General features: G+C 39.3%; 1 protein-coding gene and 1 long non-coding RNA gene across 5 annotated transcripts in view; one reads left to right on the forward strand and one right to left on the reverse strand.

Annotated features, from left to right (window-relative positions):
* LOC137487557 (uncharacterized) overlaps positions 1-21812 on the reverse strand; it is a 33945-nt gene extending 12133 nt beyond the window's left edge. Inside the window, exons 1-2 of the long non-coding RNA XR_015507176.1 lie at positions 21695-21812; positions 15128-15256 (exon numbers count right to left, since the gene is read on the reverse strand). This is a non-coding gene — a long non-coding RNA (uncharacterized LOC137487557). The remainder of the gene's footprint in view (positions 1-15127; positions 15257-21694) is intronic.
* The window catches only part of fgf18a (fibroblast growth factor 18a), a 43395-nt gene that overhangs the window by 7991 nt on the left and 10024 nt on the right, over positions 1-25380 (forward strand). For 3 of the 4 annotated variants that reach the window (XM_087280254.1, XM_087280256.1, NM_001013264.1), the window contains 2 exon segments: positions 21736-21775; positions 23234-23411. In XM_087280254.1, the coding sequence (XP_087136380.1) occupies positions 21736-21775; positions 23234-23411 (218 nt within the window). 4 annotated transcript variants of the gene reach the window in all.

A 25380-nucleotide genomic window follows, 5' to 3' on the forward strand; every position in this document is an offset into this window, starting at 1 on the left:
TAAAAAGCCAACAGTAAATGATGCATATAATATATACGATTTACAGCTCTATCTGTTATATTACATTCTGCTTCTAGAACATTAATATTTTATAACAGCAAATTCAGTTTTACTTAATAACATGCTGTAACTCAAAATGTCAGAGACGTCAAATTAAATTAACGTTACAGGAGATCAATGTGGAGAGCAGCTAACATTAGTTTTCTATAACTCACACTCAGCATTGCATGTCTTGCGATGTGACTATTGTGATATCGATGCTGAAAGATATATTGTGCAGCTCTAATTGATAACTATTGTACAGCCTGACAACTGAGCTTCAACATGACTTACGCCAGAGATCCCGTCCATTCTTTCTGACGAGCACTATTGTAAACTGTGGAGCGTGCATCTGGCTTTAGTTTGTGTCTACGGCTTCATACATATTCACATCAGAAATGCAGACAGCATAAATCAGAGCACACAGGTGGAGAGGAGCTGTTTATGTGAGCAGGTGCACACACACACACACACACACACACATATAAACACACAGGAGAAGCTGGTCAGCACATGCACATCTGCTGGGTTATGATGCGAGGTGTGTGGCCGTCCGGGAGCTCAGGTACCAAGAGGTCAAAGTGCAGGTGTTTCGGCCAGACGGCTGAAACTTGTGCCGTTTAGCACCAGGATATACAGTGTGTCTCGTTTTAAAACGAGATGCTAACACACACACACACACACACACACAGGTGAAGTTTTTTTTTCCCTCTCCGCTGTCGCCACTGGCTCGCATGGTTCAGGATTGGTATTGGTAATTGAATTTGCTCTTCAGTGTTTGAACTCTCAGTAATGATTTAAATCACACTGAACTGAGCTAAACTGAACTGAACTGAACTAAACACTAAAAACTGAACTACACTGTTCCAGTTACTATGACCATTTATGTGAAGCTGCTTTGAAACAATCTACATTGTAAAAGCGCTATACAAATAAAGCTGAATTGAATTGAACACACACGAATGCGAGCATATTGGGCCGATATGAGGGGAGGTGAAGAAAAAGATCAGGGGCCTCATGTATCAACGCTGTGTACGCACAAAAACTTTGCGTACGCCAGGTTTCACGCTCAGAATCGCTCACGTTTGGATTTACTAACAATGAACTGAACGTGGGAATGTGCGCAGCTCCACGGCAGCTTTATGGCAGGCGTACGCACATTTTTTGTGTGTGTCTGTTTTATTTCCATTGGCGACTCCTAGAGGCAGTTGTGTTAAATTCCTCTCTACAAAGTGTCTGAGCCTTGCAATGGCAGATGTATGAGACGGGTTCATCTAGTAGGTATAAGGTTTCCATACCATACAGTTGACCAGCTAAACATTAAAGCACAATTTGCAGCGGTCGCCTGTTTTCCCAATGTAATCTGAGCGATCTACCGCACACACATTGCTATAAAGACACTATCTGAAGATGAATTTGCATGCGTGAATCAGAAACATTTCCATTCAATAAATGTGCAAATAAAATATGATGCACAAACTTATTGATGATTCCTACTTGTCTTTCTCGTGATAAATAGTGGGCAAAATCTGATATGTAGCGGGGAAAAAAAGAAGAAAGAGTTCATCAGACGCTGGATTCGAGCCCAGTTTAAACTCGAACGTGTCAAAACATGATCACGTGCGTCCTATGAGGTGCGCCACTGAGACTGCTGCAGATACCGCAACATTTTACAGATATAAACCACACTATTTCTTTTTTTAATGCACTCAGTGCGATGTTCAGACCCAACTGTGTTAACCGCATCAGCTAAACTCTCCCACTCTATTTTTTTCTTTTGTTGTTAATTCCGGAGAACAAACTTGCAAATAACACCGCTTTTCTCCGGTCTACCTCCAAAAGCAGCACCTCCAATCCACATTCTGTTCAAAGTTTGTCTTCTTGCTTGCTTTTGCCATTGCTTTTTCGTTGGGTTTTGCCAAAGTAGAGTAATTAGCATATTCATACGGGGGAGGAGGCAGGGAGGGGTTTTGTGCTCGTGCATGTTGCGCTCAGTTTCACGTTCATTCAGATGTACAAAAGAATATGCGTGAGATTCGGCGTACGCAGTGTTTCATACATCTGAATTTTTTTCTAACGCAATGTTTTAGTAAGATTTCCACGCAAGTCTTCGTACATGAGGCCCCAGATTCTTTGACGACCAGGACCGGGTTAACTTAAGGGCTAGGTGGGGCTGAAGCCCCAGGGCTCACGGAACAAGGGGGCCCTTGATTGGCTGAATAATTAAATTGCGTTATGATGCGGGAAACACCTCCTTGCATTATCTCGTCAATGATATGAAGTATTCCTTTCGGTTCGCTGCCGTTCAAAAACAGTGAAGTTGGTGCTAAACGCGGGCTCGGAGTGGCTGTAGCACAGTCAGAATATCGAATAGCCATATAAGGGTGATCAGATGTCCAAGTTTTCCCAGGACAGTCCCTTGTTTCGGCACTACCACAAGAACCGTCCAGTCAAAGGTAGGCTACCCAAGCTCAATTCAAACAGTCTTCATCGTTAATACACTTGTTACATAACAGAAGCTGTTTTTTTTTGTTTTGCTGATTTTTGCAGCCTGTTTGATATGAATTTCATATTATGTCATTACTTAGTTTGTATAACCTACTTGCAGGCCTATCTTAATAAAATAGATATAATAATTAAATATAAATCAAATGGTGGAAAATTAGATAAAAACATTAATTAGTCAATTATTATTAATACTACTAATATTAACAACAACTCTCTCTCTCTCTCTCTCTCTCTCTCTCTCTCTCTCTCTCTCTCTCTCTATATATATATATATATATATATATATATATATATATATATATATATATATATATATATATATGTGAGGTAAAAAAAAAAATTATAGGGGGCCCTTGGATTTGCTATAGCCCCAGGGCCCAATGTGTTCTTAATCCAGCCCTGATAATGATGTAACTTGCGGCTGAACTATCATAGTACGATGCATCGTTTGGGAAAAAAAAAAGAAGTGGGTGTGTTTATTTCACCCCAACATGACAGTATATACACTATACATAAACACAGGTCTGTCCAAACAGCTTTAAAAGTAGATTTTTCACCATAGGTGCTCTTTAACACTGTTTAATCAGCCTCAAGTTGTTCAAAAGCTTAATGAATCTCCTTATTCTGTTGAAGACATTTAGAAGAATGTTAGAAACCAGTAACCATTGACCTCCATAGTATTTGTTTTTTCTACTATTAAAGTAAATGCTTACGGGTTTCCGACATGTTTCTGAATATCTTCTTTTGTCTTCAACAGAAGCAAGCAACTCAAACAGGTTTGTAACAAGTAAAGAATGAGTAAATGTTCAGTTTTGGTTGAACTATCCCTTTAACATGTCCATTAGAAAAACTGTTTGTTAGTTTGTAGCAAAGACGTATTAAAAGTTTGGCGGTTTCCCCTTTTTACCGTCCTCCGTTTGTGGTGGCTTATTAAAGAGCCCATATTATGGGTTTTTGAAAATTCCCCTCCATGTAGTGTGTAACACAGCTCTAAGTGAAGTGAAGTATCCAACTAAGGCTTAAATCTGTAAGAGTACAGTGTTTAAAACGGTTGATTCATCTATAAAAGAGTCGACTCATAGTGCTTCAAACGAGTCGCCTTGATTCCGAGTCATTAGGTGTTTCGCCATGACGTACGAACGAAACCAAGTTATTCACGTGCACGCGCAAACCCGGGAGATTTCAAACCTGAGGCCCCGCCCTCTGACGCAGAAACCCAGACACACACACACCCAGACACACACACACAAACATGCCGGTCGATTGAAGTCACACTGCAGATGGATATTATCGAGTCTCTACCCAAAGATGAAACCTCAGCATTATAACCAAGCAGTTGGAAACTACTGGAAACTTCTGGAAGCTACATGCTACAAAGAATACTTCATCAGCGTTTGTTAAAGGAAGGATCAGTAAAGAGTAACTTACTGATGGACATCAGGATGGGTTTCTTCCTCCATTTCTCAAGTGTAAGTACGTGCGATTAAAGTTGTTGCCTCGTTTGCTTGCAAATGTATTTAGTTGTGATTTGTTACTTGTAACCGCGTGTACTGTATCAGGTTAACTCGCTATATTCTCATATCGCGCGCAAAGTCACGTTAAAAACGCGACGCGGTTGCTGTTTTGTTTACGGAGCTCCGTGGACGAGGGTAGTGTGTGTGCGTGCGTGTGTGCGCGCTGTCGTCCGGAGGTATGTGTGTGTGTTTCTGTGTGTGTGCGCGCGCACGCGTTGTCGTCCGGAGGTGTGTGTGTTTTTGTGTGTGTGTGTGCGCGGGCGCAAGGACGAGAGCAATATGTGTGTGTGTGTGTCTGTGAAAAGAGCAGAGTAAGACAAGCTAGAAGATCTCCTCAACAGTTTTTGGAGTTTTTGCTCAATAAAACAGTTAGTCGTCTGTATTTTCAAGTCCATCGTCTGTATTTACATTGACCCACTGGCAGATAAAATCCACGCCTACACTATCGAGCGTGTATGAACTGTGATTACTTTTATATTGCTGATTAGCTATTGGCATTTCACTCTGTCTCTCACTGAAGGCAGTCGACCAATCGCAACAGGCTGTCATCGGTCCAATCAGCGCAGATTAGCTTCGCGCTAAGGAGGGGTTTGGGAACAAATGAATCACTGGACGATTCATACAGGAGTAGCTGGAATAATTATAAGACCATGAAAGTGTTTTTTGACCTTGCATGCATATTAGACTGTTGTTGGAGACCCTTACAACCAAGATATGACCCTATTTCATGTATAATATGGGCTCTTTAAAACTCAGACGCGCATACGATCATCAGACAGGCTAGTGCTATAAATCATGTGTGGCTGCCAAGCGTGTTGCAGTATTCCAGCGGTGAACATGGGAAATGTGGTTTTCGTACATTGTGCAGCTATTATAGGGTGTGTATTCCTGTGGTTTGTTGTTTAATGTAGCTGGAGTCTACTGCACATTTAGTGAATGAAATGTCGGTGTGTGTTAGAGAATTAAAAAGATGTTCAGCTCCAAGTTCAGAATATACGATATGCTGTGTGGTTTTTAAAGCACAAAAGGCCATGCACATGTGATTTCTGCTTGTTTTTATTGTTGATCGTATCCTCCACAGCATGTCAAATCAATTTCATTAATATTTTTCACATTATACATCACTAGAGAGCAGCTTAAAAGGAAATTAGAGAAGGTTTTTTACTTTTTTAGACTTTTAAAATCAGATAAAAGGGGTAATGCTAATGAGAAAACGGTAGAAATGCTGTGCTGATTAAGAAGAAGACCTCAAATCACCACTGTTACGTTCCCTTCAACTCGGTCTAGGATTGAGTCATTGTGTCAGCATTGAGGTCCTAAGAGACACTTCTCAAAGGACTAAACAAAGAATAATGTTACCTGAATGAAGATTAACAAAATATTTATTAAAGGATTAAGGGAGGGTTCAAAATAAAAACTTCAAGAGGGGGTTCAAGCCAAAACAACTGAGAGAAAGGGAAGAACTAAATAATCGATAAAAGAAAAATACTCACTGCCTTACTAACATAAACAGGAGAAAACGGTTACAAAAAGGAAAATGGCACCCCCTCTCTACTAACCCAATCCCTGATTAACAGAGTAAAGAGTGTTTAACAAAGTAGTATTGAAAACATAAACTTACAATCAAAAAGAGGTTGAAACAAAGGCTGTATGAGATGGTCAACAGCATCAACAGAACTTAAACAAATTAAAGCTCCTAATCAACAAATAATGCTCAAAGGATTAAACAAAGCATTTTTAAAGTCTCACAAAAGAGCCTCCACACACACGCAAAAACACACTACTGGCTGTTTCTCAATTCCAAGAACACAGAGAACGGACTTGTGATGTTGTGGAGAGCGGTCTTGCCAGGTGTCCTCGGAAGAACGAACTCAGGAGACCGCGAGGGCAGAGAATGCGTCCTTTGAAAAATGGGATGCTGCATTCTTCATTATGGTCATGTGACCTTCACGCATTTTAAATAGTAAATTATTTAAACATTACAGCAATTATTTAAATTTATTCATTACAGTAATTATTTAAACATTCATACAACGATTTATTGTTTCCCTCCTCTTCAAAATATATACTTTGCATAAAAACATTATCAATATACTCTGCACAATATAAATAAAACAGATTTTAACACGAATTTCAACAAACAAACACCCTTAATGTGTTTATTCCTTTATTAAGATATTCATGTTAATGTTTATTTTCACCGTTTCATTTAGGGAAACTCCTGAGGTAAATTAATGATATCTCTGAACTTTAATAATAAATCTTGATAAAATGCTGCGCTTCCCACCTCCAGTCGCAATGACTTCTGGGACTTCCAGAGCGAGTTCGGTGCTCAAGTCTGCATCGGTGCATCCTCGATATCAAGATCACATCCGGGAAGTTTCACGCGTCCTCCGTACTTGCGGTCTTGAGTATTGAAACTGAACTTAGGCAGCTGATGCCTAACGTTGCACGAGAACATGAGGACGCAAGACCGCTGAAGAACGCATATTGAAACAGCCACTGTTCCATTGGAGACAAGCTGCTTAAATCCCCACAACTTTACTCGTCCTCCAATCACTGAATGGTTCATTAGTGGCAGCAGGTGACGTTCATCATCACCTCTTAGGGTGCAGCAGAGAAAGAGAGAAAGAAAATACAAAACAGAAACAAATACGTCCTGGGACGTAACAACCACCCTTACAAATGTTACCACAGTACAGTGATGTGATCACACTGAGGAAATGTGGGTAAATAGACCCATGACAATTATTTAAATCTATTCGAACAGATTGTAAAGGTGATTAGAGGTAGATATTGTTGATGATTTGTGCTCATCAGAAAGCCACTATCAGCATATAAGGTATTTAAATGACTTGTTCTGCTTTTCAACTGTACTGAGTGCACATTTTACCACATTTTACTGATCTGTCGTCCACCAAAATCTTCATCGTGGTCTTGTCAGTAACATGACTTGGCATCAACTGCAAACATCAATGTAGTAGGCCTAATTATATGTATTAATCACAGTGTTTTGGCAGAAATGTTGTATATTCAGATTTTCAGAATGATATTCAGACGAATGATCATTCATTCGTTCATTTTCCTTCTGCTTAGTCCCTGATTGGGGTCACCACAGTGGAATGAACCGCCAGCTATTCCAGCATATGTTTTACTCAGTAGATGCCCTTCCAGCTGCAAACCAGTACTGCTAAACACCCATACACACTCAGATTCATGCACACACTCACACTACGGCCAATTTAGGTCATCCAATCCACCTGTAGCGCATGCGTTTGGACTGTGGGGGAAACCGGAGGATCCCGAGGAAACCCACGCCAACACAAGATTTCACACATAGTATATACAGTTTTATCAGTGTAGTGTATGTATACAAATAAAGTAAGATGTACTATACAGCTTTTAATTTTTATATCTAAAACAGGTACAGTATAAAGACATTTAAAGGGACAGTTCACCCAAAAATGAAAAATTCCTCACCATTTTCTCACCCTCGAGTGCTTATAAACTTTTATCATTTGTTGTTGTTGTTGTTGCTGTTGTTGTTGAATGCAAAAGAAGATATTTTGAAGAGTGTCGTCAACTGACATATAGTATAGAAACATTAGAAAAAATACCATAGGAGTCGATGGCTGATGCTGTCCAATACTCTTAAAAATATATTAATATGTGTTCAACAGTAGAAAAAAACACTCAAATAGGTTTGAAACAAGGAAAAGGGCGAGAAAATAATGTCAGAATATGCATTTTTGGTTTAAATATACACTCACCGGCCACATTATTAGGTACACCTGTCCAACTGCTTGTTAGCGCAAATCACATGGCTCAATGCATTTAGGCATGCAGACATGGTCGAGACGATCTACTGCAGTTCAAACCGAGCATGGGGAAGAAAGGTGATTTGAGAGACTTTGAATGTGGCATGGTTGTTGGTGTCAGATGGGCTGGTCTGAGTATTTCAGAAACTGCTGATCTACTGGGATTTTCACGCACAACCATCTCTAGGGTTTACAGAGAATGGTCCGACAAAGAGGAAATATCCAGTGAGCTGCAGTTCTGTGGGCACCTTGTTGATTGCAGAGGTCAGAGGAGAATGGCCAGACTGGTTCCAGCTGATAGAAAGGCAACAGTAACTCAAATAAGCACTCATTACAACCGAGCTCTGCAGAAGAGCATCTCTGAACACACAACACATCCAACCTTGAGGCGGATGGGCTACAGCAGCAGAAGACCACACCGGGTGCCGCTCCTGTCAGCTAAAAACAGGAAACTGAGGCTACAATTCACACAGGCTCACCAAAACTGGACAATAGAAGATTGGAGAAACGTTGCCTGCTCTGATGAGTCTCCATTTCTGCTGCAACTTTTGGATGGTCTTGTCAGAATTTGGCATCAACAACATGAAAGCATGGATCCATCCTGCCTTGTATCAATGATTCAGGCTGCTGGTGGTGGTGTAATGGTGTAGGGATATTTTCTTGGCACACTTTGGGCCCATTAGTACACAGCCACAGCCTACTTGAGTATTGTTGCTGACCATGTCCATCCCTTTATGACCACAGTGTCTCCATCTTCTGATGGCTACTTCCAGCAGGATAACACACCATGTCATAAAGCGCAAATCATCTCAGACTGGTTTCATAAACATGACAATGAGTTCACTGTACCTAAATGGCCTCCACAGTCACCAGGTCTCAATCCAATAGAGCACCTTTGGTATGTGGTGGAACGGGAGAGTCGCATTATGGATGTGCAGCCGACAAATCTGCTATCATGTCAACATGAAGCAAAATCTCTTTGGAATATTTCCACTAGCTTGCTGAATCTACGCCACAAAGGATCAAGGCAGTTCTGAAGGTAAAAGGTGGTCTGATGCTAGTAAGGTGTACCTAATAAAGTGGCCGGTGAATGTATCTCAAAGTACACCAAATATAACATTTTTCAAAGTTTCTACTGAAACAGATCAATGATGTGTTTAGAATACAGTCTTTCTACAGATGGTACTATTTTATTGTAGTCACAAAGCTAATTTTGAGTGAAAATAGTGTCTACAACTAGAATAAATATTTTTAGCAAACTATTCAATCAGCTCGTATTAAACCTGAAACATTAATTGTGTGCTTCTGCGCTGTGATTGGATGTGAGCGTGCCATTAAAAGTGCATGTGCATGTTAAGTGTGTGTTGACAGCCATGATGAAGAGAGCATGTACATGTCTGTATGTGTGTGCGCGCAGCTGTCAGCTGTGAGACGTTTCCTTCTTTCTCTCTCATATCTCTTCATAGCTGAGGCGTGTGTGGGAGTCTTTCATTCTCTACGTCCAGACAGGGAAACAAGAGAGAGGAAGGGAGAGAAAGAGCGATGGATTCAAAACGACAAGATGAGAAACACTCTCTCAATTCCTTTCATATCTCTTCCATTCCTGTTTTTTTTTTCTCTCTCGTGTTTTCCTCTGTTTGCGGCGTCTCCACTGACCCCCGCCGCCGGTGATTTCATTTTGCGGGGTGAAATTTTTTAGGATGTAAACAAGCGACGGCCCGCAGCTGAATCATCCGGAATAAATCAGAAACTACCGTCTTATCGCAGATCAGTGGAATATTAATGTGGAAAAGAGCCACAACCCGGCCGCGATTCTCACCAATCTTAACGTCAGACGGAGGAAACCTCACTGACTGGGAATCTCTCGGCATGAGCTCAGCGATGCGCGCTTACATCACAGGTCAGAGGTCATTTCAGCAATCCAGACCGTCATAGTCACTGGAATTGAGTTGCTTCTGAAATCATTTGTGGCTTAATCCTATTTAATTTCATCATGCATAACTTCATCCACTGGCTGGACAAATGGTCTGCTTTGAAAACATCACAGCGGCAGCCTATGATTGGCTTTGTTATAACTGACTTACGTTCTTAAATGTTCAGTGTAGTGCCATGCAGTACTTCAGTCAATGGAAAGGCACTAAGCTCTGCTCGAAGAAGTCGCTAGATGATGTCATACAACAATTTGCATATTACAAACATCATCATCAACTGTTTCTGTTTATCAGTCTATGGTTTAATTAAACGGTAATAATATTTGCACTATGGGGGCGGCACGGTGGCTCAGTGGTTAGCAAGAAAGTCATAGTTTGAGTCCCGGCTGGGTCAGTTGGCATTTCTGTGTGGAGTTGGCATGTTCTCCCAGTGTTGGCATGGGTTTCCTCTGGGTGCTCTGGTTTCCCCCAAAAGTCCAAAGATATGCGGTACAGGTGAATTTGGTAAGCTAAATTGTGCTTAGGGCGACGCAGTGGCGCAGTAGGTAGTAAGTATTAACTAATACTGCCAAATTAGTTAATATGTGCTTTAAGGACAACAGAGTGAATGTTTTGAAGTGGCCATCACAAAGCCCTGAGCTCAATCCTATAGAAAATTTGTGGGCAGATTTGAAAAAGCTTGTGCGAGCAAGACAGCCTATAAATCTGACTCAGTTACATCAATTCTGTCAGGAGGAGTGGGCCAAAATTCCTTCAAACTATTGTGAGAAGCTTGTGGAGGGATACCCAAAACATTTGAGCAATATTATACAGTTTAAAAGCAAAGCTAAAAAAATACCAAGGAAATGTGTGCAAACTTTTGACTGTTGAGAAATTAATATAAAATTCTCCAAAATATGCTCTCATTATTCTGGCGTTTAGCAAATGTAAATCATTTAGGTAATCCTAACGGACCTAAAATAGTAAACGTTTAGTATGATTTACCATCAGACATTTTAAATGTTCCTTTTTTAGAGTGTATGTGAACTTCTGGTTTAACTGTATATGCAGAGTTCAGAGGCTAATCAGCCGGAATCAGTTGAGGTTAGGTGACAACGACCAGCAACACTTAGCTGTCAATCAAGTGGCCAAGCCTTAATTATGCAGACTTAATAAAACCTAATAAAAACTAAACGGATGAGTTACAAAAAAGTTCACCCCCTCACAGTTGTCATGAAGGGGTAATATTAGCTATTAGAACCAAAATCGTTCTTTGTACCAGCTCGATTATGGAACCAGGACTAGCGGAAGTTCAACGAATCGCAGTTTCAGTTACATCCGTATTAGCTTCACGAGAGAGAGCAGGAGGTTGCCACTTGTTTCTAACACACATTTCTCTATATTTCCCTCCCTGTGTCTCTTTCACACTCTTGACAAAGCTTTGTTGAAGACAGTGAATCAGATCTCTCTCTGGGTGGTGTGTTTATGTGTGTGTGTGTGTGGGTGTGGTCAGTGTGATGTCACTCATTGAGAAGGCAAGAGTGGGTGTGAACCGAGCGGAACACATCACTTCCTCCTTATCTTGTCGCCGGTGACCCCGCGACCTCCCCATGACCGAATGTCTGAGATCATGTGTGTGTGTGTGTGTGTGTGTGTGTGTGTGGGTGTGTTTGTGTGTGCACATGCTCTGCTGATCTCATGAGGACAAAACCCTGTTTGACAATAGCCAACAGTTTCCTCACTAATAGATGACTATTAAGCAACCTGAATGTACTTTTGTAGATGGATTAGTGTCCGGCTGAGAGTTGGTTAGGAAGTTCTGCAATCTTTGCTTCACTGTAAAGCCTAACTAGTGTCTTTACTAACACTTTTTTGGGGTCACACTTTATTTTAATGTACAATTCATGCTATTCACAAACCATCGACTAAATGTGCTTTAACATATAGACATTTGCTTCGGAACCTGTCTCATTTTACCAGTTAGCATGGTTCATTTGGGATATGTAAATCCTACAAAATCAGGTTCCTAGATTGATGACATCAAGAGTAATTTGCTCTAACCAACACCTGAAATTTCTCAGGTACACCTCAACTTTCTTTTCGGCTTTATTAATGGCTTTTTTAGTCTCTTTATTAATCAGGGGTCACCACATCGGAATGAACCCCCAACTTATCAAGCATATGTTTTACGCAGTGGATGCCCTTCCAGCTGCAACTTAAAACTGGGAAACATCCATACACACTTGCTCAAAAAACATACACTATGGACAATTTAGCCCAGTGGTTCTCATAGTGACCCCCCCCCCCCCCCCCCCCCCCCCACACACACACACACCCCAACACCAAATACAGTTTTTTTATTGTTTTAAATATTAAATACATGATCACTTCTTTTTTTTTTCGTGTATTTTAATAAGCAAAGATAAGAATAATTGTGTCTTTTCATTCTACAGAAATCTTTTTGCTTATTTCACCCACATTTTGATGTTTTATTTTTATTAAGGTTATTTGAAACATTAAAGTTGACACTTTATGTGCATTTAATATTCTATCTATATACAATTTTATGTACAGTTAAAGTCAGCGTTATCCGCTTGTTTAGTGGTGACGTGTTTGTTTCCAAGTCCAAGCGCTCTATTCAACTGAATGGCGAGGCTCCTGAAATGGTAATAATAAACATTTACAAAGCGATTTAGGGCTTTCGAAAATCACGATCGCAATATATATGTCCATGCCTAATATCCGATGGCCAGAAAGTGATTATTTTTTTTATAAATTGTTAAATGTTTGGTATTTGTTATGCAGCAAGCCCAGAGATGTTTGTGTACACTATGATTTTATATAAAATTAACTTTAATGTGTGACAGGAATAAAACGTGATCATAAACAAATGATTTCCTCACTCAAATGAATGGCGGCTTGGACCCGGAAACAGTATTACATAGGTCACAAACACGTCACCACTAAACAAGCGGATAACATAAATGCGATCCTGACTTCTAATACTGCGCTCACGACATTTGAAATAACTCCACAGGTAGTTGGTAGATCTGTGTAAAAAACAAAGGCCTGCCGCCACAGCTGGAAAAAATCCTAGAGGAAACACTGAGCTTAATGTTGGATTTTGGTCACTTTCTAACAAATTAAAATCAACCAAATATCAACGTCATATTCCATCATTATTGGACATCAAAATAAGAGTGTCCTTAGACGCTGGTGACCTAAAACCAACTTAATATTAACGTCTTATGACGCTGTGTGTCATCTGAGAGGGTAATTAGGCAAGTCGTTGTATAACAGTGGTTTGTTCTGTAGACCATCGGAAAAACTTATTGTTTAATGGGGATATTGTTTAATTAAGGCTAATATTGACCTTAAAATGTATTTTAAACTAATTTTATTCTAGCTGAAATAAAACAAAACAAATATTAGGGGAAATACTGTGGAAACTTCCTTCCTCTAATAAACCTCATTTGGGAAATATTTGAAAAAGAAAAAAGAAAAAAAATCACAGGAAGGCGAATAATTTTGTAAATATAGAACTGTATATAAAATAACTTTAGTGTGTTCAACATAGTGTAAAATATATCTTTTTTTTTCATATTAACCAGAGATCAAACAGCACATTTGAACATTTTCAGAATGGCACGTCACATAAACACAACACTTTTCACTGCATCTGTTCACAAACCACGCGTGCAGGCAAATAAACAAAACCAAAGCTCACCTCTTCTGCTGAGCAGGGGCCTGTTTCAGAAAGGAGGTTAAGTGAAAACTCAGAGTATTTTAACCCTGAAATGAGAGAAACTCTGGGTTTTCGGTTTCAAAATGGCAGGTTTGTTAAACTCAAGAAATCAGGGTAAGTCAAGCCTGTTTCTGAAAGAAAGGTAACTTTAACTCAGAGTCAGTTACTGTGGTAACTTACTCTGTGAATCTAACCTGGTCTGGAGCAGGTTTTATTCTCTAAACTCTGAGTTTCTGTCGGTCTCCTCCCCTTTTTTTAAAGTTGAAGCGTATTTCTCGCATTAGTCTTACATTTCCACACACCTATTTTAGAGCTCATTTTGGAGATGCCCATAAAAACGATTGATGGAAACGTCATGATTCACATAACTTTAATACTTAAATACTTAAAAAATACTTAAAAAAATATTCATAATAAAATAAGAAAAGATGCGCATAAACTACGAAGTGCACTTAACAAATTACAGTATGTACATTAAAAAAAAGTTTGTTAGAGATGATGATGAAAATGTGTGTAAATGGACAAACCAGCTGACTGAGCACACAGTAGAACATCTTAAATGTTGTTTTATTCATTCTAAAATGCCTTAACTGTTTCAGTATTAGTGTATATTATTAATCCGAGCGTCTGGAGCGTGTCAAGATCGGCCGCGTCTGGCTTCAAACGCCCCCACGTGTTCATTGTGTCTTCTGAGGCGCAAGTATTAAATAAAAAATCATTAACGCAGCTTGTTCTACCGCAGTAAATTCTGTTTTTACTGTTGATATTTGGCGCAAGTTAATCAGGAAGTGACGATTGTGTTCTCTTTGACTCGTTGGATAAAAACGCTGCTTTATTCGCATCTTTTAGGCATTATTCCAGTTTTGCACAAATTTATGTAAGCCTGTATTTTGATGGAAACACAGCTATTGCCTACATTTTTTGTCACACACAGAACAAAGTCACGTACAAGGCTTGTCCTTTTTTCCATAAATATTTAGCTTAACCTTCGACATGTACTGTTACTAGATTAATGGGATTATTATTCTGTCTAAAATTTATTTTTAGCACTGCTTAGGTTCTTAGTGTTATATCAACCTCTATCACTTGATCAATAAAAAGGCAGACACACAAGTGCACTGTTAAATCTATTAAAACTGATGAACGTGTATAAAAGTTTAGAAAAAAGTATAAACTTCACACATTATATTACTTATTTTATTATACTTAAATGTTTAAATAATTTAAATAAAAAATTACGCATTAACTTGAGCAGCTGTTTTCCCAGGCTAACTGTCTCTGTTTCACTGATGGTTGCTTCTTTTTAAGTATATACACTCATATTTGCTAAAACTTTGCATGAGAACATCAAGTTCAGCTGGGGAAAGAAATGGTGATCTCTTTTTTTAAGATCTTGCCATGGTCACTCATAATATCTGCGCTCCATTGATAATGCCTTTTTATAGTCATGGTGTGTGCGCTTAACTCTGAGTTGGTCTACTCAAAGTTGATTGACCCAACTCAGATCAGCTATTCTGAAACCGAAAACTCAGAGTTTTTAATCTCTCGGTAAATCAACTCAGAGTTCAAGTTTAAACTCCGAGTTGTTGGAACCTCCTTTCTGAAACAGGCCCCAGGTGTTAACCAGCATCGTGTAGACTCGTGCCAAACGCAGCGCTGCGTGGAGAGGCAAAGTTTATCCCAGCGTCAGTCCACTGGCTGCAAGTGTTTATTTATAAGTCTCTGCAGGAAAGAAAAATCACAATGGACATTCCATTCACCTTCAGACAAAGTATATATATACACGAGGCAGTGGCGCAGTAGGTAGTGCTGTCGCCTCACAGCAAGAAGGTCGCTGGTTCGAACCTCGGCTCAGTTGGCGTTTCTGTGTGGAGTTTGCATGTTCTCCCTGCCTTCGCGTGGGTTTCCTCCCCCACAGTCCAAAGACATGCGGTGCAGGTGAATTGGGTAGGCTAAATTGTCTGTAGTGTATGAGTGTGTGTGTGAATGTGTGTGTGGATGTTTCCCAGAGATGGGTTGCGGCTGGAAGGGCATCCGCTGCGTAAAAACTTGCTGGATAAGTTGGCGGTTCATTCTGCTGTGGCAACCCCGGATTAATAAAGGGACTAAGCCGACAAGAAAATTATTGAATTGGTATATATATATATATATATATATTGTGTGTGTGTATGTATATATATATATATATATATATATATATATATATATAAAGAGAAGGGAAAAAACAATCATTTTTTCAGCCTTATTTAATACATTAGATATGTATTAGTCGAATAGGAATATTGTTAAATATATAATTTGGACAAATTAAGCAGTATAGTGGAGATGATGATAATAATTACTCCTAGGGCCATTTATATCAAAGTTGATATTTAGCAGCACCAAATTGGTGTTTCATAACATCTAGTTTTCATGCGGTGGGTTGTTAACCCCCAACCTGGAGGACCAGGACATACACACATACAATGTATCTTACCCAATTCACCTACAGCACATGTGTTTGGACTGTAGTGGAAACCAGAGCACCTGGAGGAAACCCACGGGAACACAGGGAGAACATGCAAACTCCACACAGAAATGCCAACTGACCCAGCCGGGACTCGAACAAGCAGCCTTCTTGCTGCAAGGCAACACGACTACCCACTGTGTCGCACCGATGATGATGATGATTATATGAACAAAATATAAATCACTGAGGTCTTCATAACAGCTCATAAAAACAAATACTTAAATAAATATTAGGGTATAAGTAATTAAACTTGAAAATTTAGGATCTACCAAACAGAACCGAAAAAATGTAGTAGATTTTGAACAGCAGTAAAGTGGAGATGATGATAATAATTACTTCCAATAATTGTTGTTGTTTTTAGCAACTTATATTTTAATTTAATTTGATCACTTTTGGAAAATGTGTGTATAGAGTAAGCTTTAGGTGTTAATATCTTTTAGGCAACCCAGGCTCATTGTGAATACGTACCCCTGTCTACATTTCTGGAGAGCGCAAATTATGTAGCCAGAGTTACGTATGGCTGCATTTCCTCTTTAAAATGAACGCTACGTGGTGGTATGATGCCACCGACGGCTTCTGTTCCTTTTCATGCTACCAGCTGACCAATTACCTCAGTATGGATGTTTGTTTTTGCTGTTAATAGTTTGCCCAGTGGCTCGCTGCGTACTTGGGTGGCAGAGCGGAGTTGACCGGAATTATGGGGTTCGAGTTCAGTTCCAGAAGGCAGGTACAACAAAAAAGGCAATAAATAAAATAAACAAGTAAATAACAGGGTAAAAACATGGTAAGATCTGAGAACGTGGTCAAAGCCAGGCAGCCGCGAGGGCTTTTCTTTTCATGGATTGCTTTTGAAAACACTGTCGGTTGGGTTCAGGGAAGTGGGTCAATAGGTGCTTTTGAAAACATCGGTTGAGTTTCATCGGTCAGTCAGTCAGTCATTTGACAGCGGTCTCTAGTGGATTAACGCAAGAACAGCAGGCACGAAAGGCACTCACTAGAAAAATATGCGATCTCAAGAAAGCGCACTTATAGCGTGGATTCGTGAAAACAAATCTGCAAAAAACGTACCTCCTGAGACGGATTTTCGCGCTCTCCAGAAATGTATACAAGGGCACGAATCCATAATGAGCCTGTGTTGCTATTAAGTTAGCTTAGAAATATAACGGTAGATGCTGAATATTAGACGACACCACTTGATCAGCTCAATTTAGCTCAAAACAATTATATCAATATTAATCATCATCACAAAATGTCAATGATGTCAACTGTATCAATTATGATACAAATGCAGCTATAAAGTAATACCGTGCTCAATTCTGATCCAGTGTTGATTCAGTTCGGTTCAATATCGGTTCAATAACACTGTCAATGTAAAATATATCAATCATAACCATAAGCAGCTCTGCAAAAGACGCAGTGTCAGTTTTCAGCTGTTATGTTGATTCAGTTTATTTCAATAACCTTTAAAGGTCCATTGAAAAGTGCTTTGTGCATTTTATATTCAAAATTTGATGATGTAATCTCATTAGGCATATAGTAACTCCTCCCTCTTTTTTAAAATCAGCCAATAGCGTTTTGTATTTACCACAGCTCTGCCAGTGGAAGTGGTTGAGCCCAAGCGCATCAAATGAAAAGCAAATAAGAAGGGGGCGGGGCATGTCAGATACTAGAGAGCATTTGATTGGTTAAAAGATTTGATGAGAAACTGAAGTATGGGATTGATCCATTTAGGCGGCAAAACTGCAAGCTTTGGATGTTAACACCAGGTTTATATCTTCTAGGCGATGCAGTGGCGCAGTAAGTAGTGCTGTCGCCTCACAGCAAGAAGGTCGCTGGTTTAAACCTCGGCTCAGTTGGCGTTTCTGTGTGGAGTTTGCATGTTCTCCCTGCACTCGCGTGGGTTTCCTCCAGGTGCTCCGGTTTCCACCACAGTCCAAAGACATGCGATTCAGGTGAATTGGGTAAGCTAAATTGTCCGTAGTGTATGAGTGTGTGTGTGGCTATTTCCCAGAGATGGGTTGCGACTGGAAGGGCATCCGCTGCGTAATAAATGTGCTGGATAAGTTGGCGGTTCATTCCGCTGTGGCGACCCTGGATTAATAAAGTGACTAAGCCGACAAGAAAATTAATGAATGGATGAATATCTTCTAAATGGGAATGTTATCACAGTTTTGAAGGACACTAGCTTATAGATAACCTTAAAACTAACATACACTGTATTTTCCAAGTTCAAATTATAAAATGACTTCCATTCCAGCAGAAGACGATCATCATTATTCGGCTAAATTTAGGCCAGACTTAATTAAAAATGAGTAATAAATGTGTGCCACTGATTTATCCAACATCTGCAAGCTTAAACTTGTATTCTCACAGTGCGACAGTGTTCGAGTGAATCATTCTAGCGATGGTTTACTTATAGATGTCTCTGCATATTAAGTCGGGATGGGAGAAAGTGTTTTCACACACGTCACGCTTGAACAGAAGTGAAATGCGTTCTTCCACTGGTTCCTATAGTTGGAGTTCGCAGCAGGCGTTACTCCCGTAGGGGCCTGTGGTCTCCTCTTTGGCTGTCATAACATCGGACTTTTCACACTGACTTATGTTGAGCAGACGCACTGATCCGTCCTGCAGGCCTGTTCGATTTCAAAGTCGCGGTCCCCTGCCAGAAAAAGGGCCTGCGGTGATGGAGAAGTTTACCGTAGGCCGTCAGCTGCATCCACTCGCTCTTCTGCGCTTAAAATCTTACTCACACCCGCTCGCCTTCCAACTTTCCATGAAAATCAGAGTTATGCTTCAAATGTCAGCTTTTTCCCTTTCCCAACAACATGTGGAGATTAACGCAAGGAGGGGAAAGTAGCTTAAAATCATCAGAAGATGAACGCTCAATCCTATCTGTTTTCTGAATGCATGCTATAGGTCTTAATGTGAAGGCTTTTTCTTATTTATGGAGATCTCAGAAGCAGTGCTCATCATGTCTGGGTAATTTTCTATTCACACTGGCTGTTCCTCAAATCCAAGAACGCAGAGAACGGACTTGTGTTCTTGTGGAGACCGGTCTTGCCAAGTTACCTTTGGAAGAACAGACTCGGGAGACCGCGAGAACAGAGAATCCCTGGTTCTTTCTGATGGTTACATGACCCTCACGCATTTTTAATTGGAAAGTTATGTAAACATTGCAGCATTCATACAGCGATTTATTGTTTTTCCCCTTTTCAATATATGCTATGCATAAAAACATTATAAATAAACGTTGGACAATACAAATAACACCGATTTTAATATGACTTTCAGCAAATGAACACCCATAATGTGTTTATTTCTTTATTAAGATTTTCATGGTGATGTTCACTTTCACCGTCTCATCTAAGGAAACTCCTAAGACAAATAAGTTTTATCTCTGAACTTTAATAAAAAAAATTATATATATATATATATATATATATATATATATATATATATATATATATATATATATATATATATATATATATATATATATATATATATTGCTGTGCTTCCCACCTCCTTTATTCAGCCGCAATGACTTCTAGGACTTCTAGAGGAAGTTTTCCGCTCAAGTCTGCATTGATGCGTCCTCGATATCAAGAACACATCCGGGAACTTTCACGCTACATGATACTGGAAAAGTATGCAATATAGACAATATATATCTCACGATATAATATTTCCCTAGAAAAGTGCTGTTTTTATTATCTATGTCCTTAAAGGTGCAGACACCCAGTGGTTGAACTAGGTATCGCACGCCTGGTTAAAAACACATGCAAGCGCAGGTTGCCAGATTGACGACTCCAACAGGAGTGAGTCTGACGATCGAGCCTACGCCTCATTCACACGGGGCGTCAGCTTCAACGCTTCCCATTCACTTTGAATGGGTGATGCCAACATTGCCGAACTGCATTGTGGATCCGTCTGCGCCACTTCAGTGGCGTTGCTCGCAACAGAAGTTGGGACTTGCTCAAATTTTTAAGCGCAGACAGAAGCATCAGCCAATCAGAACGCTATATGCAAATACACCAGCTCAGACAGTAGCCATTGCTGACTAATTTCAGTGGCTGACGCTGCTATTTCTTGCAGCTGAACAACAGAAAACGGACAATGATCTCCTCAGGTACACCTCATGTGCTTAATGTGAGTTTGAATGCCATTTTACATGACATTTATTGTCATACTACTGAAAGCAGCAGCTGATAGTTCACCTAAGATCTTATAAATAAAATAAACCTTTTGAAATTAAACTTTAGAGCTGTGACTCAGTGCAAACCAACACATATCAGTGATTCAGCATGTTCATTTAATAATGGTAAAGAGGTTTAATATGTGTTAATTAGATTATAAGCCTTACCATTTCGTTGGAGTGCAGTGAGTGCACTATTCTGTGCTTCTGAATGTCTGCATTTACATTTCTGTCGTGTTTCGTCTGGTGCAGACAGCCAGATTGCTTATCACTTCAAATCTGGTCATGTAGTGTGTTATTAGGACACAAGCTTACAATGTAACCTGCTCCCCTAATGTTTACGCTCGTAACATTTATATTATTTGCATATTGGAGTCTGCTACTGTCCAACAGAGGTCACATTTCAGACACATACTTTTAGCGTCTTCCTGACTGAATGAATGAAGTATGCGGTTTTCCATCAAGGCAACCCAGGGTGCTGAACTACAATTGGCTAAACTGGCAGTGGGCAGGTTAAAAGACCAAAACAAAGACAGCCAATCTGACACGTAACGCACATTTTCAAAGCAGAATATCTAACTTCAGCATTGTTTTTCAGATAAACAAGAATGTTGACTTAGCATGTTTCTTAAATACCTGCAAACATACTAGGGTATTTTTATACTTTAGAAGAGTCAAAAACTTACATGCAGCACGTTTAAATCATTTATTTATTTGAGGATATTAAAATAAACAGTGAAAATATACATTTTCAAATGTAATTAAGCCAAATCAGACCCAAAAAAATGTGCCAAGATGCAAACATTTCGACTTTAAAAAAACAATGACTGAGAGAAAACCTCTGACTTAGTGACAAACTGCAAGCTTTGGATGTTAATATTAGGCTTATAGAGCATTTTGAGGGATGTAAACAAAAACAATGGTCCTAACGTATTACCTGTGTTACATTTTAAATATCTACAGCTTTCGAGAATCCTAAATTAATAAATAATCTTATGATAGCTGTTTTAACATTACATTATGATTGAGTTGCCTCTTGCTACAATTAAATGTTCAGCATGCACAGCGGGAAATGTTCATGGGCCAATGACATGACCACATTGAAACACACTAGCTTATCGATAGCCTTAAAACTAGCATGATGATACTTCTAAACGTCATGGGGCCTTTAAAAATTTGTTGAAAAGATATTGCAAAATCAGATTAACTTTAAATGTCTAGATTTATATTTCTCTACAGTTCGATATCCTCTAATTTCCCACATCATTACACTAGTTTGATGTCTCTTAATGTAAGCCCCTTGTCTAGGTTTGCTTTACAGTACATGAACTGCAATGACTGGGGAATGAGTCTCTTAAGATGTTAATTAGAACATCTCATTCCCCATAGATCTGATCTGTGAGCGGGGCTTTGGGGTGTAGCTGGATTTGTTTTCTGTTCTCATGGTAACACTCACCTGACCTTTACTGCTCTTCCTCTCTGTGTTTGTCTCTTCAGGTATATCCAGATGATGCTGGTCATGTGTAATCCTCTACAGGTGAGTTAACCTGTTTCCCAAGTCAACACAAAACAAAACAAACCAATTATTAGTACACATTATTGCATCCTATCATACCATGAATGAATGATCCTATCATGTTTTTCCTTATAATCAGCAAAAATTGATAATCAGCAAAAAATAAAAAATTATATATAATATATATATATATATATATATATATATATATATATATATATATATATATATATATATATATATATATATATATACAGTTGAGGTCAGAATTATTCGCCCCCTATTATTATCACATTTCTAAACATAATAGTCTTAATAATTCATCTCTAATAACTGATTTATTTTCTTTTTGCCATGATGACAGTAAATAATATTTGACTATATATTTTTCGAGACACTTCTATACAGCTTAAAGTGACATTTAAAGGCTAATAAAATGGTGTTTAAAAAATTAAAAACTGCTTTTATTCTAGCTAAAATAAAACAAATAAGACTTTCTCAAGAAGCAAATATATTATCAGATATACTGTGAAAATTTCCCGAATCTGTTAAACATCATTTGGGAAATATTTTAAAAAGAAAAAAAAAAATTGAAAGGGGGGCTAATAATTCTGACTTTAAGGGTCTCATTCTATTTCTTAACGCATTACACTTAACAACATAGCCTAATTTTGCATTTCCAAAATAGTTATCAAGGGTAAAATATTGCAATATGTTTATGAATTATCAATTGTATTTTGTTGTCTTTTACATCAGATCCTTCGATTAAACAAATAACCTTAATCAGTCATGATATACAGTAACCTTTAATTAATCTTTAACAGAAATCATGACAAAAAGATCATCACTGTGTTTTACTGCACATTATATTTTAATAATGATTATGCGAATAATCTAATAATGATGATGATTAATATACTTTTGTGTTTATAAGATGGTTACAAATAAATTGTTACGTTGTGCCATAAACAGCTCTTCAAAACTGCTTAAATAAATGTGCATGCTAAATTAATATCTTACAGTATTTCAGAACTTTGTTTACGATGAATGTAATTGTGTAGTTTGGCGTTTTCAGCGTTGACTAATCTAACCGCTTCTGATTGGCTGCTGCATTCATAAACTCAACAGAAGTGTGTGTTATTGGTTGTAAATCTATGCCATAACGTTACCTGAAGAGGATAACAATGAATAGCTTTAAAAATGTATATATACATTTATAAAAAACATTTATATACATTTATTTTAAACATTACCAGCTAATCATAATTCGGTTGACGCATTTAAAGTCCTTACCTTATATGTTATAATGCTATAATGTATGACGAATAGCTTTTGGTTCGAGCAGGCCAACATGGCGCGTTTCCGCTAGTGATGAGCTCAGAGCTGTTTTTACAATGAGTTCACTTCAGAAAAATTCCCGAATAAGAGAAAAAGAAAGGAGGACTGGAGGTGAGGATGTGTGTGGTCTGTTGCCTGCAGGTGTTTGGGGTGGACGGGGTGAATTTCAGCGTGCACGTGGAGAACCAGACGCGCGCACGGGACGCCATGAGCCGGCGGCAGCACCGCGTCTACCAGCTCTACAGCCGCACCAGCGGGAAACACGTGCAGGTGCTCGGACGCAAAATCAGCGCCCGCGGAGACGACGGAGATAAATATGGTAACAACACACACATACACATGCATAAGAAAGACCACACACACACACACACACCATAGAGGAAACAGGAAAAGAAGACAAAGACTCAACTACTGCTGATACAGTGATTTACAGACAGAGATAGATATAGGCAGACAGATACTCACCGGACACTTTATTAGGTACATCTAATAAATTTCTTTGGACTGTGGGGGAAATCAGAGCACCCGGAGGAAACCCACTTGAACACAGAGAGAACATGCCGACTCCACAAAGAAATGTCAACTGACCCAGCCGAGACTCAAACCAGTGACCTTCTTGCTATGAGGCGAGAGCGCTACCCTCTCCACTATCGCGTTGCCTAATATAAATATATCATACATTCTATTTTAATTGAAATATTATTTTATAGGGGGTGATGCAGTGGGTAGCACGTTCGCCTCACAGCAAGAAGGTTGCTGGTTCGAGCCCTGGCTGGGTCAGTTGGCATTTCAGTGGGAAGTTCTCCCCGTGTTAGCGTGGGTTTCCTACATGTGGAACAGGTGAATTAGGTATGCTAAAACTGACCGTAGTGTATATGTGTGAATGAGTGTGTATGGATGTTTCCCAGTGATGGGTTGCAGCTGAAAGAGCATCCGCTGTGTAAAACATATGCTTGGATAAGTTGGCGGTTGATTCCCCTGATTAATAAAGGGACTTATGCCGAGTTCAGACTGCATGATTTTCAAAGTAGTCGTGTCACAGATGTTTTCACACTGCTTGACTATCTGGGTTTGCGTTTCGTCGCTGCTTTGTTTACACTGCAAGATGGATCGGCGACAGGGACTTTTACATTGCATGACTTTACTATAGGAAGAATCGCCGACAACTTCGTCCAAACTACGTCTCACAGCCAAAAACACGTCGTATATCTTTTGTTATTAACTACATAACGAGAAAGAAGCCTTTAATGGGGTAGAACATGTACATATTTGCTCACCTGTGTTTAAAGGGAATTAGCCATTTCTCCTCAACGTTGATAATAAACTAATTTCTTTCTGTATGAAACGTCAAACAGACACGGTTGCTCCTGAGTCCTGTCAAACCTCCACTAGTTTTTCCTCCATTTCGTGGGTCCAAATAAACCGAAAATGAGCGCTTTAAACTTCTCCCCCAGCCTCCCACTGGCCTGCAGCAGGTACACACACACACACACACACACCAGTGTTGCCAGATTGGAAACGTCAAAGTATCGTACCAGAACCTCAAAATTATCGTACTAGGAGGAAAATTATCGTACACGAGACAAACTGAGAGTATACAGCTATTATCTAGACACATAGCGTTTTGACACGAGCAAATTACCACAATAAGTTAAAAAAAAACTAGGTACCTTAATGGGAAGGTTCAAACTCCACCTCTGAGTTGCCGTCATTGAATGTGGCATGTTGTCAGATATTGAGGGATTTATTTTCTGAGGTTTTGTTTTGACGAGACTAACTTTGTAAAAAAACATGTTCACAAGACCCATTTGAATGGGGAAAAACGAGAACATCAAGGGAAAACTCTCGTCCCTCTCACCTTCCTTTACAGCACAAATTGTTTTAACATTATTGCTTAAAACACAGGTGTCAAACTCAGTTCCAAAAGGGCCACAGCTCTGCACGGTTTAGTTCCAACCCTAATCAAACACACCTGATCAAACTAATTGAGTCCTTCCAGCCTGATCTCACGAGAAAACGTAAGTATTTTACGTTTTGCCAGTTTAGTGGCTAATTCGTACGATTTCAGTCGTACGAAATGATACGATTTTAAAAAGGAGGCGTGGCACCTAACCCCACCCCTAACCCCAACCGTCATTGGGGGAAAAGCAAATCGTACTAAATTGTACGAATTAGATCATACGAATTCATACGATTTAGCCACTAAATGAAAAAGTTACGAATTGCCGTGAGATTGTGTTGGTCCTTCAGGCTTGTTTGAAACCTACAAGTAAGTATGTTGGAGCAGG

This window comes from Danio rerio, chromosome 14 (assembly GCF_052040795.2).
Source record: "Danio rerio strain M-AB ecotype USA chromosome 14, GRCz13ab, whole genome shotgun sequence".
In the NCBI taxonomy this organism is placed as follows: Eukaryota; Metazoa; Chordata; class Actinopteri; order Cypriniformes; family Danionidae; genus Danio; species Danio rerio.